The 14,375-nt window shown below is 35.6% G+C and overlaps 1 protein-coding gene across 1 annotated transcript in view; it reads left to right on the forward strand.

The window, feature by feature from the left end:
- PPP3R1 (protein phosphatase 3 regulatory subunit B, alpha) overlaps positions 1-14,375 on the forward strand; it is a 59,974-nt gene that overhangs the window by 25,013 nt on the left and 20,586 nt on the right. Inside the window, exon 2 of the mRNA XM_060170058.1 lies at positions 7,801-7,840. Within this exon, the coding sequence (XP_060026041.1) occupies positions 7,801-7,840 (40 nt within the window). The remainder of the gene's footprint in view (positions 1-7,800; positions 7,841-14,375) is intronic.

Raw genomic sequence — 14,375 nt, forward strand, 5'->3', positions numbered from 1 at the left:
TCTTAAAGTCTGCTAGATAAAGATGAATGTCTAAATATTCGGACAGCATGCCCTTTGAAAATATTCTAAACTTTACAGTATGCATCTATAAAATTTATTTTGGTTTTCTCACATCTTGACACTTTAAGATCAAAGAAACTCTAAACAAAATGAGATAAAAAGATCCAAAAATATTTTTTTCATTTCTTTGCCAGAAAATTTCTTTAGAACATATTTTCATATTCTTACTGATTTTTTTGTATACCAAAATTGATAAGCATAATAAATTTATTTTTAAAATGCTGAATAATATGGACTTGAGGAAAAAGTTAGAATCAATCCAAATGTCTCTATTTGCTGAAAGACAAAGTTTGCCAATTACCACAAATCAGTTTTTTTTCTAGGATAAAATCAGACCGTCTTAGTAACTTTTAAAACAGATATTCTTTATTCTCAGAAGTAGAAGACAAGTGTTAAATCTTTTTTATAGTCGCACAGTTCCCTGAGGCTCTGTAGATTATTTTTTTCAGTCTTTTTTCTTTCTGTTGTTCAGACTGGGTAATTTGTTTTCCTCCATCTGCCAGTTTACTGACTGTTTCCTCTGTCAGCTCTATTCTGTTGAGTTTACTTACTGCGTTACTGTATCAATTATTGTTTTTCAGTTCTAAAATTGCTATTTGGTTCTTTTTTATATCTTTTATTTCTTTGCTAAGGTTTTCTATATTTCATGTTTCATGTGTCAGTTATTTTCCTCAAAGTGACAGGCTCACTGTTCAACACATTGATGCTTAAAATTCCACTTAAACCAAGTTTTTTAAGGCTATGTAGATTTTTACATGCACCTGTAAAACTCTTCCTTCAGTAAATTTAGGATAATGTTAAATCTGGCTAGGGATATAAAAAGATAATAAGAGATTGTTGCCATCCTGGACTTTATAATCTGAGAAAGGGACTAAATAACAGATGAAAAAAATTATAAGGGTCAAGATTACTAATAAATAGTTTCTGGTTCCTCATGATACTACAAGATAATCTGAAAAATATATAATTTGTTATCTTGAAATGCATATGTGTCTTATGAAACTAAAGATCCCATATGGTTTTGGAATAATAGCATGACTGGAAACTATATTATTATTTTTTAAGAAGTGATAAGATTTTTATCTTAACTAGAGACTTAAATTTATGTGTTCTGAAACAATTCCATTATACCTGGGACTCCTTATTAAGTTATAAAAATCACCTTTATTGAGGTATAACTTGCCATATAATAAAGTTTACCAATTTCATGTGTACAGTTAATGTGTCCTGATAAATGTATATAGTTTTTTAAGCATCACCACAATCAAGATGTAGAACATTTCTGTTACCCTCAGATGTTACTTGGTACCCCATTGCATTCACCCTCCGATCCGTGGCAACCCCTGATCTTTCAGTAACTATACTAGGTACTAGGATTTATAAATGGAATCATGCTGCATGTAACCTTTTGTATCTGCGTTCTTTTAACGTAACTTTTGAGAATTATCTATGTTATGTGTATCAGTAGTCTTTGCCTATTCATTAGTGAGTAGCACTGCGTTGTTTGGATACACCACAGTATTATCTATTTGACAGCTGATGGACATTTAGGTTGTGTCTTGTTTAGGCTATTAACAATAAAGCTTCTATGGACATATGAGTACAAATCTTTGTGTGGCCATGTTTTCATTTTAGTTCCCACCAGCAATGTATAAGAGTTTCATTTTTAGTTGACACTTGATATGTCAACATTTTCCTTTTAGCTACATGTACTGTATGTCTGGGTGCTAGTTTTCTATTGCTGAGTAACAAATTACCAAAAACCTAGTAGCTTAAAACAGCACCTATTTATTGTTTCATAGTTCTGTAGGTCAGAAATTTAGCATGGGGTCTTCAGGGATCACAGGGCTGACATCCAGACTGAGTTCTTATCTGGGGGTTTTGAGGAAGATTCTGTTTCCAAGCTTATTTACGTTATTGGCAGAATTCAGTTCTTTGCCGTTGTAGGATTGAGATCTTTGTTTCCTTGCTCACTGTCAGCTGGAGGCCACTCTCAGCTCTTAGAGACTCACTCCATCTCCCTGGTGTTGAATTCTTTGGCTTTGAATCTCTGACTTCCCCTCTCTCTTTTTAAAAGGCTCTTATGACTAGAACAGATCAACCTGAATAATCTTATCCTAAGATCATTGTTTTGGAACCTTAATTACATATACAAAATCACTTTGCAGCGGTACCTAGATTAGTGTTTGAATAACTGGGAGATGTTTATATACCAGAGGCTGGAAATTTCAGGACATCCTGGGATTCTGCGCAGCACACAACCATTTGTTCTACATTTTCAGTAACACTTGGTATCTCTGTTTTTAAGTTTTAGCCACACACAAACACACACTAGTTGCACATGTAGTGGTATCACATTGTAGTTTAAATTTTCATTTCTCTAATATCTAATGGTGTGAAACATCTTTTCGTGTGCTTATTTGTTATGTATATATCTTTTGTTGTAAAATATCTATTCAGATCTTTGGGGGAGTTTTTCTTTTTTTTTCTTTTGTATACTGCTATCCATTTGTTTTAGCATCACTTGTTGCAGAGGTTTTCCCTCACTGAATTACCTGGACATCTTTGTTAGATATCACTTGACTCTGGGTGTTTATGTATTTTTTTTTTCATTTTATTCTGCTCCATTGAACTTTATGTCTACTCTTGTACCACTGTTACTCTGTTGATGACTTTAGATTTATAATAATTCTTCAAGTTTTAAGTCCTTCAACATTGTTCTTCTTTTTCAGCTTGTTTGCTGTTTATATCCTTTGCATTTCCATATACATTTTAGAATCAGTGTATTGACTTCTATAAAATATTTTACTGGGATTTTAATTGGGATTGTTTTTTATTTGTTAATCAGTATGGGAAGAATTGCCATCTTAATGAGTCTTCTGATCTATGCACATGATATAGCTTTCTGTTTTTTTAGATCATCTTGAATTTCTCTCAGTTATGTTTCATGGTCTTCATTGTACAATCTTTGCACATATTTTACTAAATATTTTGTATTTTTGATGATTTTCTAAGTGAACGGGATCCTAATTTCATTTTTCATTGCTTGCAGAATGTAGAAGTACATTCGATTTTATATATTGACCTTGTATCCTGTGACCTTGTTTCATTTATTAGTTCTGATAGCTTTTTTGTAGTTTGTCTAGGATTTGTCTACATGTACAATGATGTCATTTGCAAGTAAAGGCAGTTTAACTTCCTCTTTCCAATCTGTATGTCTTTTATTTCTTTTGTCTTGCCTTATTGCACTGGTGCAGATAACTTTATGTTGTTCCTGATCTTGGGGAGAAGGCATTCCTTCACGATATTAAGTATGATGTTAGCTGTAGGCTTTTTGTAGATAGCCTTTATAGACTGAGGAAGATTCTTAGTTTACTGAGTTCTTGTTTTGTTGCGAAGGGGTATTTAAATTTGTCAGATGTTTTTATTCTATCTGTTGAGATGACCATAGGTATGGCATTTTTTATTCTGTTAGTATGATGAACCGTGTTAATTTTGAATATTAAACCAACCTTGCATTACTGGGATAATCCTCAGTTGGTCATGATTTTTATTCTTTAAAATATTTTTCTGGATTTAATTTCATCAAATATTGTTAAGGATTTTTCCATCCATGGTCATGAAGAAATATTGGAGTAGAGTTTTCTTTTTTGTAATGGCACTGTCTGATTTTGCTGTCAGGGTAAGCTGGCCTCATAAAATGAGTTAGAACTATTCCTTCCCCTTCTGCTTTCTGAATGAATTTGTATAGGATTGGTATGTTTTTCAGACTTTGAATATATGATAGAATTGAACCAGTGAAGCCATCAAAGTCTTTAGTTTTCTTTGTTAAGAAGGTTTTGTGTGTTCTTTTTAAACTCCAGTTCAGTTTATTTTAATAGCAATAGAGCTGTTCAACTTTATTTTTTTCTTGAGTCAGTTTTGGTAGATTTTATTTTTCAAGAAACTTGTCCATTTCATCTAAGTTATAAATTTTATTTTCATACTTTTTTTGAATATCCATTTATTTTTCTTTTAATGTCTGTAAAATCTCTAGTGATTGCCTGGGGTGTTAGTTATTGACCTTTTCCAAAAAATGAGTTTTGGTTTTACTGATTTTTCTTTCTGTTTGTCCATTTTCTAGTTCATTAATTTCTGCTTTTTTTTCTCTTTTTCCCCTTGCCTTGGGTTTAATTTATTCTTTTTCTAGCTTTTCAAGGTGGGAACAGATCACTGGGTTTTGGACTTCCCTTGTAATAGCATTTTCCTCAAAAGACTGCTTAACCTGCATCCTTTAAATTCTGATAGCTTCCGTTTTTACTCTGTTCAGAATATTTTCTGATTTCTCTCATCATTTCTTCTGTGACTCATGGGTTATTTAGAATTGTGTTGTTCATTTTCAAATATTTGGATGTTTCTAAATACCTCTCTTGCTTAATTCCATTGTAATGAAAAAATATATTCTGTATGGTTTCAAACCTTTAAAGTTTATTGAGACTTTTTTTTAGGCTCAGAATAATGTCTGTCTTCGTGAATGTTCGTGTGCAGTAGAAAAGAATATTTTGTTGTTTTAGGACATCTTGGTTGATAGTGTGTTGTTCTGATCTTCCACAACTTATTTTTTCCTTTGGTCTACTTATTTTCTGTTATTTACTGTGAGAGAAATGTTAAAATCTCCAAATATGACTGTCTGTTTAACTTTCAGTTCTCTGTATTTTGAAGCCCTGTTATTAAGTATATACAGTTGGCCCTTGAGCAACAGATGTTTGAACTGTGTGAGTCCACTAATGCAGGGATTTTTTTCAATAAATACTGTAGCATCGATACTACATGATCCAAGTGAATGCATGGATTTGGGTATCTGCCAGGGTCCTGGAACCCATTCCCTGTAGATACTGAGGGATAACTATATATGAAAGGGTTCTGGGACCCAGTTACAACGTATTTTTCCCTACACATCCACAGAATTCTCAGATAGCAGCTGGGTGTCCTGCAATTCAACTCAATTCTGACACTATCTAGAGATAGCATCAGCTTCCGCAGGTTAAGGGCTCAGTCCTACAAACTGCCCCCTCCCCCGCTCCTTTAGATGCGAATTGCAAGTCCAGGTTGTTACCTGAAGTTCTGACCAACCGGTTATAGATTGGAGGTTCCAACAACCCCCACCTTGAGTTTGAGTAATTTGCTAGTGCCACTCAGAACTCAGAGAAACATTTTACTGCCTAGATCACTGACATACTATAAGAGGATGTAACTCAGGAACAGCCAGATGGAAGAGATGTCTAGGGCAAGGTGCATGGAAGGGGTGTGGAGCTTCCATGCCCTCTCCAGGTGCTCCAGTCTCCCTCCATCTCCACATGCCCCCCAACCAAGAAGCTCTCCAACCCATCCTTTTGGTTTTTCTGGAGGCTTCATTAGATAGGCATGATTGATTAAATCACTATCAGTGGTGATTGAGCTCAGTCTCCAGCCCAGCTTAAATCATTGGCGAATGGTTTAACCCCCAGCCTATCTCTCTTCCCTAGAGATTGGAAGGTGGGACTGGAAGGTCCAACCTCTAATCACACGATTGGTTCTCCTGGCCACCAACCCCTACCTTTAGTCCTTTCCTATAGTCACCTCATTAACATAACAAAAGAAATCTTTATAGCTCTCCACACTTGAGACATTCTAAGGAGCTCTTGTGCTAGAAATGAATGAGGACCCAAGGATATTTCTCATTATATATCACAATATATTTAGGATTGTTACATCTTCCTAATGAATTGACTCTTTTAAGGTTATGAAATAGTCCTCTTTATCCCTGGTAATATTCCTTGTTCTGAATTCTACATTGTCCAGTATTCTTAGCCACTGTATCTTTCTTTTGATTATTACTTGTGTGGTATATCTCCTCCTGTCTTTTTAGTTTCAGCCTATCTGTAAAGTAGACTTCGTTTAGATAGTATATAGTTGTATCTTCTTTGAATTGGAGTTATTAGACCATTTACGTTGAATGTAATTAATATAATTCTCAAAATGCTTGGATTTAAATCTACCATCTTGCTAGTTACTTTGTATTTTTTTCCTCATTTGATTTTTGATCCTTCCTATTTATCTGACTTTCTTTGGATTGAGTATTTTTATGATTAATTTTTTTTTTTTTTTTTGCGGTACGTGGGCCTCTCACTGTTGTGGCCTCTCTCGTTGCGGAGCACAGGCTCCGGACGTGCAGGCCCAGCAGCCATGGCTCACAGGCCCAGCCGCTCCGGGGCACGTGGGATCTTCCCGGATCGGGGCACGAACCCTTGTCCCCTGCATCGGCAGGCGGACTCTCAACCAGGGAGCTACCAGGGAAGTCCTGGAATAATATTTTTTAAAGCGTATTTAAAAAATTTAGACATGAAAGAATATGTGAGACAGTAAAAGATAGGAATCATGGTAAGAATCTTAAGGTCAATTAAGTAAGGTGCAAAATAAGTAGAACTCCATCTCTGCTAATTAATAATGTCATTTTTATTAATGTTTGCTACTCCTGTCTCTGTTTTAATATATATTTGATGTTTAAAGTGACCTAAAACTAGATTAACCAGTTAAATTATCTGCTATAATTTTCAAGGAAAAGACTAATTATTGTCAGCAAGATAGGAGTTAAAGATGCTAATTTACTGATAAACTTTTCTCAGATCTTAAGTTTACTCAGAATAAGAGATACTTTTAAGAGTTTAAAAGCTAGCCAGCCACACTAAAATGGTACTTCTTATTTCAGGTGGCACTTAATAACTTCTTAGGATACATAGGTATATTCAAATATCAATATTTAAATGTTAATCCCATTGTACACTTGCTGCTAGACAGGGTCAAGATTAGATAGATGGGATATAGGATGCATGGTATACTCAATCTGTTGTTGAACTTTAAAAATTCAATTTGTATTACTTTAAATTCTGTAGACTTTTAAAAAGATTTTCTTCATGATTTTTACTTTGTGTGAGTCTGTTATACTTGGAATTTTTACAGTTTTAGATTTAGAACTACTTCTGGTTCCATTGCTAATCAAATGGTGTGATCTTTCACCAGCTTACTTGACCTCCCTGGACCCAGTCATCAAGAATTTTAAATGTAGGCATTGGGTCAGGTCTGTAGTTTTTCTAGAGCACTTTTAAGTAAACTTTTTGTAAATTAGGAGTTCAGGCGAATTAGAGTTTATCCATGAGATAAGACTTCTCATGAAAAGAAAAATTTGGAGTTCAAGTGGCTGGCTGTCTTACATTGGACCTACCTTCCTATTAGTATTTTTCTTATTTTTGTTGCATAGCGTACAGAACATTCTGTTTCAATGCAGGTATAAAAGGATTTTTGTTTTCTTAACAGCTTTGCAGTCTCAGTAAACTCTTCAATTAAATAGAAATGGCTGGAGAAGCTTTATTCTGAGCTCTACCCAAAAATGAGTTCATCCAGCAAGACAGCTTAGTGCACTGACAGTCTGTAGTGTGTTAAAATTTGATATACAGTATGTTTAGGGTGTTAAAAATATTTAAAATAAATTTTAATCAAATCTTTGCATAAATCTTAAGTGACAGGGCCACAACTCAGGCCTGTTTAATGCAAGAGCTCTTTCTATCATACTGTATAATTTTTTCATCAAAAATATTTATAGATCTAGACACATTTCGTTTATGGCTTATTTCCCGATGTTTTGTGACTCAGAATATTTAAGTTCAATCTTTTAAAGACATTTGTGCCAATTTTATGACTAATTTTTTTTTTTTTTTCCTCCAGGGAAATGAGGCAAGTTATCCTTTGGAAATGTGCTCACACTGTAAGTCAAATATTCTTATCAAGAACTTCTTTTATTTTCACATTCTATATATGTATGTATGTAAATCTTACGCCTCTATAAATTTATATAGCGAAGTTAGCCCTTAACCATTTTAAATGGCAGTGAATTTGACTTAGAGCGTTTCTGAGTTACCAGAATAGGGAAAGATTTTTTTATAGACCTCTTTATTATTAGTGTCTGCACTATGTTGTAATTACAAACTGACCCTCAAATCTCAGTGGCTTAACCCAACTGAAGTTTTTCAGATTAACAAAGCTGCAAGTAAACAGTTAACTTACTTAACTTGTGGTTATGTAAAATGAAGTGCTTATTGAAGGCAAAACTGAGAGACTAAGGAGCTATCGTACAAGACGTTTCTGGGGAGGAGGAGTATAAGAAGTGTGGGTGGGCTGGCTGTTCTGACTATACTGGAGAACATAAAGAAAGAAAATGACAATCTTAGAAATTCTTGATTCAAGGATCAGAGGACCAGGGAGCTTAAATAAAAATCAAAAGGTCTCTTGTGTGAAAGTACAATGATTGAGGAAGAGGGAGATCATGAGAATTGGAATGGGGACGCTGGTAAGTTTAGATACCGTCCTGAGGTCCCAGAATTCCCAAAGTCTTCTGAACCTTCCTTGCCCTTTCTGCCATCCCTGTTTGATGAAGCTGGTCCTGCCTTGTTTGGAGACATCTTACTTTGCAATGAGATGTCTCTTCTTTTTTGTCTTATTAAAACCATTTCCCCATTGCTCATTGTTTCATTAGTCTCCTTTATTTTCCCAGAACACTTGTCAGTTTCTTTCATTCTCATCAACACCTTTGCTTGCTTATGAGCTCTGGATAAATGCTCTTCCATCAGCTCTTTTCTTGAGCAACTTCATCGTCTTTCAGATCTCAGCATAAATGTCTCCTATAAAATGTCCCCTCTTCGGAGATGTTTTCTCTTTCTATGCTCTCTTCAGATTCTCTCTAACATGGGCAGTACCCTGTTTATTTTCTTTAGAACAGTTACCATAAGCTTAAATTACTTGTTTATTAATCCATTTTATTTTCCATTTTATAATTTCTACAGTTTCTTAAACTTTTTTTTATGGTGATACTCTATGACCAATGACCCATAGTTTGGCCATCCGTACTACTATTTACATTTTATTTTACTGTTTCCTCCCAGGCTTTCCTTTATGAATTTCTTATATAATTTTGATCATATGTAGGTGTGTATTTCTGTTTTAAACATGAAGATAAAATGTTGTATCCAGTGTATTGTTAGAACTGACCAAAACCAAACCTAATTATGACTCTCTAGACCAGAGGTTGGTAAACTACTGCCTTACCTACAGTTTTTTTAATAAAGTTTTATTGGAACACAACCATGCCCATTTGCTCACATTGTCTATGGCTGTTTTTGTTTGACCTCTGAAATGTGGTCAAGATAGAGTACTTACAGACTAGTGCTCCGAGTGTTAATCTAGATCTATAATTCTTGTCTGTGCCATAATTGACATGTCAGTTGTATAGTTTCTTTAGAATTGAAAGAGTTCTGCTCAGAATTGTGCCTTGCCACTTACTGTTCAGCTTGAGCCTGTGGTGTTTTCCTCCTGTTGCTAGTGGGCAAGAAGGAGGTGTAGAAGCCTGTAATTAGCTAGGATTCAGGCTGCAAATAGAGTTGGGGTAGGCTGTTGGGAGTACAGCTCTGAAAAGTATGAGGTACTAGGAGGTTAGTTTTTGTTTCTTGGTCAGGGAACAGAGGTCCTAAGGGGGCAAGATGTCCCAGGTTCTTACCTTCTGCACTCCTTTAAGATCTGGGACTGAGGGTCATTTACCTGATTGCAAAGAAAAATGTACCAGGGCAAAAGGCAAGATGGATGTTCCCCTCGCTACATCCAGGATGGTGAAAGCCAAGTTTTTTTAAATAGTAAGTATTTGAAATAGATTTCATACAGTGTTAAAAGCTATCTCTTTCCGTTTTATCTTTAGAACTTAGTAAGTCTTCTTTCTTAGGACTTCATCTGTGCTTTGATGAAATTTGAGCCTTGTCACTAAAGATCTGTACTTGTCAGTGATTGTTCAACTAGATATGAATCTGTCTGAATTCTTCTGTCATCCAGTAAAAATGTAGTTTTCCTCTATTTTCTAATTGGTTTACTAGAATATATTTTATACATGATTTGGATGAATTTGAACGTATTCACATTAAAACCACCACTTTTTTCCCCACCCACACATTGTAGTAAGTCTTGTTTTGCTCATTTGCAAAACTTCTTTATTAATGGGAGAGCTTAGTGTTATTTGTAAACAGCTGTTACCATGTATAAAATGTTAAAACCAATCCTTGAGGCACTTTACTTTTTACACTTCCCCTGTTCAAGTTGTGCTTTCTCTTCCTTTCCAGACCTAGCTCAGGTCTGTGTTCTCTGTGAGGCCTTCAGTAGTCCTCTCACCTTAGTAGTTACTGTCTCATATGTTCTTTTAGTATTTAAATTATGCTCTTTTTTAAAACGGTAGTAAGATTCTAAATTGTATGCTGTAAAGTACTGTTTTTAACCCTGTGACACACAGATAAGTACCCACAGAATGCTTACAGTCTAGCTACTGGGATAAAGAGAAGAAATGCATCAATTTTTACAGTGGAAACAAACCATTATGAGCAATAGAAGCAAAGGTTCCAAGGAGGGAAAATTACCTTTGGTTAAGAAAATTAAGAAAAGCTTCATGGAAGGGGTGATGTTTGAAATTGTTTTTTGAAATCTACATAAGATTTGAATGCTGATTAATTCTTTCACCTGTCTGGTCATTTGTCCCTTTCAGTTTCCTTAAATTCCATCCAGATCTTCAATATTTTATCTAAACCCCCTGCATAATTCTTTCCAGTACCCTACCTTTAATCAGTGATTTTCATCTCCGAATGCTTAAGAAAACCGAGAACATTTTTAAGTGTTAACCTCATTACCTCCTCACCCCATCACCCCCTGCCTGCCACACACGGAAATTTTCCCATTTTCGTACTCATGCTTAATAGCTCCTTCCTTTCAATATCAGAGTTTAGGTTATACCTCTCTTATTCAAGGTCAGCCTTGGCACTTGTGCTTTTGATCTCATCCCCTCTCATCTCTAGGACCTTATGTTTTTAGTTTCTCTTTGTTTTTACCTGTGTCTCCGCGTCTTCATTTTTCTTCACGTTACAAACATAATCAACTCCCCTTTGATCCTGATCCTGCGCATGCCTCCCCGTTCTTCTCCTTTCTTTCTCATATTTGAGCTTTGCATGAGCATATACAGTGATCTCCATTTCCTTATTTCTGCCTGCTCAAATCTGGCTTTCATCTCCTACTACTTTGCTGACACTGTTGTTATTAAGGTCACCTTCCTTGTATTTATTTATTTTGTTTTATTTATTTATTTTTTGGGGGGGCCACACCGTGTGACTTGTGGGATCTTAGTTTACCGACCAGGGATCGAACCTGGGCCCTTGGCAGTGAGAACACAGAGTCCTCACTACTGGACCGCCAGGGAATTCCCATGGTCACCTTCATTTTATTGACACATTGCCTAATTGCTAAATCTGATGGAGTGGAAAGACCTGTAAAATCATTTGTGCTATTTGGGAAAATTTGAGCACTGATTATTTAATATCAAGGAATTAATTATTAATAATTAATGTTTTAGTTGTAATAATATTGTGGTGTAAAAGAATACCTTAGAGATAGATGATAAATACTGAACAGTTATAAGGACATGGTATGTCTGGGATTTGCTCTAAAATAATTGAAGTGGGTGTATAAATAAGATTCTAATGTGTCAGTGGTTGAAACTGGGTGATAGATATGTGGGATTCATTTTATGAGTCTCTCAACCTTTGTACGTGTTTGAAAGTTTCCTTTATAAAGTTGTTTTTTTTTTTTTAATGAGTGGAAAAAGGAGGCGGGAAATAACTAAGAGTAATATCAAGGAGAAGTAATTATTTAATTATAGTTAAGTATGGCATGCAGTACAGCAAGCCTTAATAATAAGAGGCGGTTGAACTCATTTTCACCCGTAAAAGATTTGAGGTATTGACAGTGGAAGTGGAAGTGCGATGCCTGGCATAGAGCAGATACTGAGTAAGTATCTGTTGACTGAATAAGCTAGTAAGAGCTCAGAGCTGGACTGTAGAGACAGCTAGTTGGATAATTTTAAAGGCTGTATCTTTAGAAAAACCCAGTAGTTACCAATCACCCCACTTGTTTTCATAAATAATAACAAGTACTTACATGGCATTAACACATGCCAGGCACTGTTCTAAGCATTTCACATACATTTATTTACCTTCTTAATCCTCACAGTAGCCTCATGAAAGAGGTATTGTTACTTTCCCCATTGTATAGATGAGAAAACAGGCATCAATAACTGGCCTGAGACCACACAGCAGCAGGTAGAGTAACAAAACCATGATTTAATCTCAAGCAGTCGTGCTCTAGAGTTATATTTTTAATAACAATACTGTACAGCCTCTCTTATAGTAACTCTTACAAGTTTAATGTTATGTTTGTCTACATGAATGATTTTAGGCAAAACTGGACTTGTCTAAGACATAGTTAGGTATTCTCTGATTTTTTTTTTGTCTCTTAATTGAGTGTTTGCTTTTTGTTGAGTTAAATTATTTTAGGCCATTGTGACTTTGTTTCTGTCTGTTGGCTAGCCTGTCTGGAGTAGGAAATGTATACTCTGTTGGGGTGATTTGCTCAAAGTTGAGACTGTGGTTGTAACTTGGCATGATAATTTGGAAAAGTGGCTGAGTGCAAGATACTAGGTTAGATAGTTCAGCAGAGGGCTAGATTGGAGCACGGGAGGAAGTATGAGTGGAAAGTCAGATTCAACTAATATTTTTTTACTGTTGATAAAACCAGTATAATTCTGAATAATTTTGATAAAGTTGGTGAACAGAGGGACTATTTTGTAGATTGAATGTAGATGAAAGACTAAAACAGTCTTTTATCTGAAGAGCTTTCTCAATTTTCTTTCGTTAGAAGGTGAACCAAGAGGAGCTTGGCAGCCTCTGAAGGAACGTTTCCCTTTGCATAATGAACTATCTGTAGAAACCTTGAAGACACCTTTAGCCATTAGGACACTGCTCTCATTTTGAGTAAACAGTCTCATTCAATCAGTTTTGTTTCTGGTTTAAATACTTACAAGTGACTTGAAAACATAGAGATATTGACTTCAATTTGTGCTGTTAATTTCTGCTCACAGTCAGTTGTCTCAGCGAGGTTTACATGTTCATATTCTTTACTTAGACTAGGGTTTTTCTTTGTTTTGAAAACAAAACTTTTTCACTGAAAAGGTTAATCTAAAGTTAATTTGATTTCCTCCTTCATTTCTGCATTCTTTTTTTTTGAGTTTGCTTTAAATATTTTACATTTATTTTTTTCTGCATTCTTTTATGTTTTCTTTCTTATATGTACCAGCTTAACTCACTTTAATTTTTTTCTTTTGTTGCTGAAATGATTTTAATCTATAGGTGAAACACTCTTTAAATGATACTCAGAATACATTACAATTTGGTTTTAAGATAGATTTGAGTTTAAAACAGGTCTTACTCACAATGATTCCGGTAAATCAAGTGCTCCAGAACACAATTCGGAGATGTCACAATTATGTGATGACTTCTTAATTGTCCAAGGGGACGATCTGATCTTCTTCAAATATGGAAAGAAATTAAATCATTCTATAGTACTAACCTCTAAGAGTTATTCTCCTTTATAGACTACAATATTATTGTCAGTTTCATATGCTTTTTTTTTTTGCTGTATGCGGGCCTCTCATTGTTGTGGCCTCTCCTGTTGCGGACCACAGGCTCCGGATGTGCAGGCTCAGCGGCCATGGCTCACGGGCCCAGCCGCTCCGCGGCAAGTGGGATCTTCCCGGACCGGGGCACGAACCCGTGTCCCCTGCGTCGGCAGGCGGACTCTCAACCACTGCGCCGCCAGGGAAGCCCTCATATACTTTTACTTTATGAAGAACTCCTGCAGGAAGAAATTTCTGAAGGTCTTCCCAGATATAAACAGCTACATTTTCTGTCGTCTTACGACATCTACAAAATATGGCACATCCAGATCCAGCTTCTTATGATCAAGGGGCTTCATAATTGCCTCCTGTGGAGCCGATGGGTTGCGCTAAAGGAGAGCAGGCGGGACACTCGCGCCCACCGTCGAGGGCTCGAACCCGCTTCGCTCATGGTTTTGCAGGCCCACGTCCCGCCAGCGCCTTGTGCCCTCTAGTTCACTTGAATTTTTCAGTGATGTGTGTTCTAAAGAGTAATTTCTGGTTTACTCCCAAATCTTTATTTATCATCTCAGAAATCTTTGGAGGAAACTTTTAATATCCATAAAAATTTTATGTCACTAACTTTGAAATTGACTTGTACACTTGTTACTTTAGGTTTAAATCTTCATAAATGTATCAAATAATTCATGCTGCTTAATCTACCAGCCATGATTTATCATTTACTTAGTAATTAGTGATCCTGAACTCTAATTTATTTCACCTAGTCCAC

Source organism: Lagenorhynchus albirostris, chromosome 13 (genome assembly GCF_949774975.1).
Source record: "Lagenorhynchus albirostris chromosome 13, mLagAlb1.1, whole genome shotgun sequence".
Lineage (NCBI taxonomy): Eukaryota > Metazoa > Chordata > Mammalia > Artiodactyla > Delphinidae > Lagenorhynchus > Lagenorhynchus albirostris.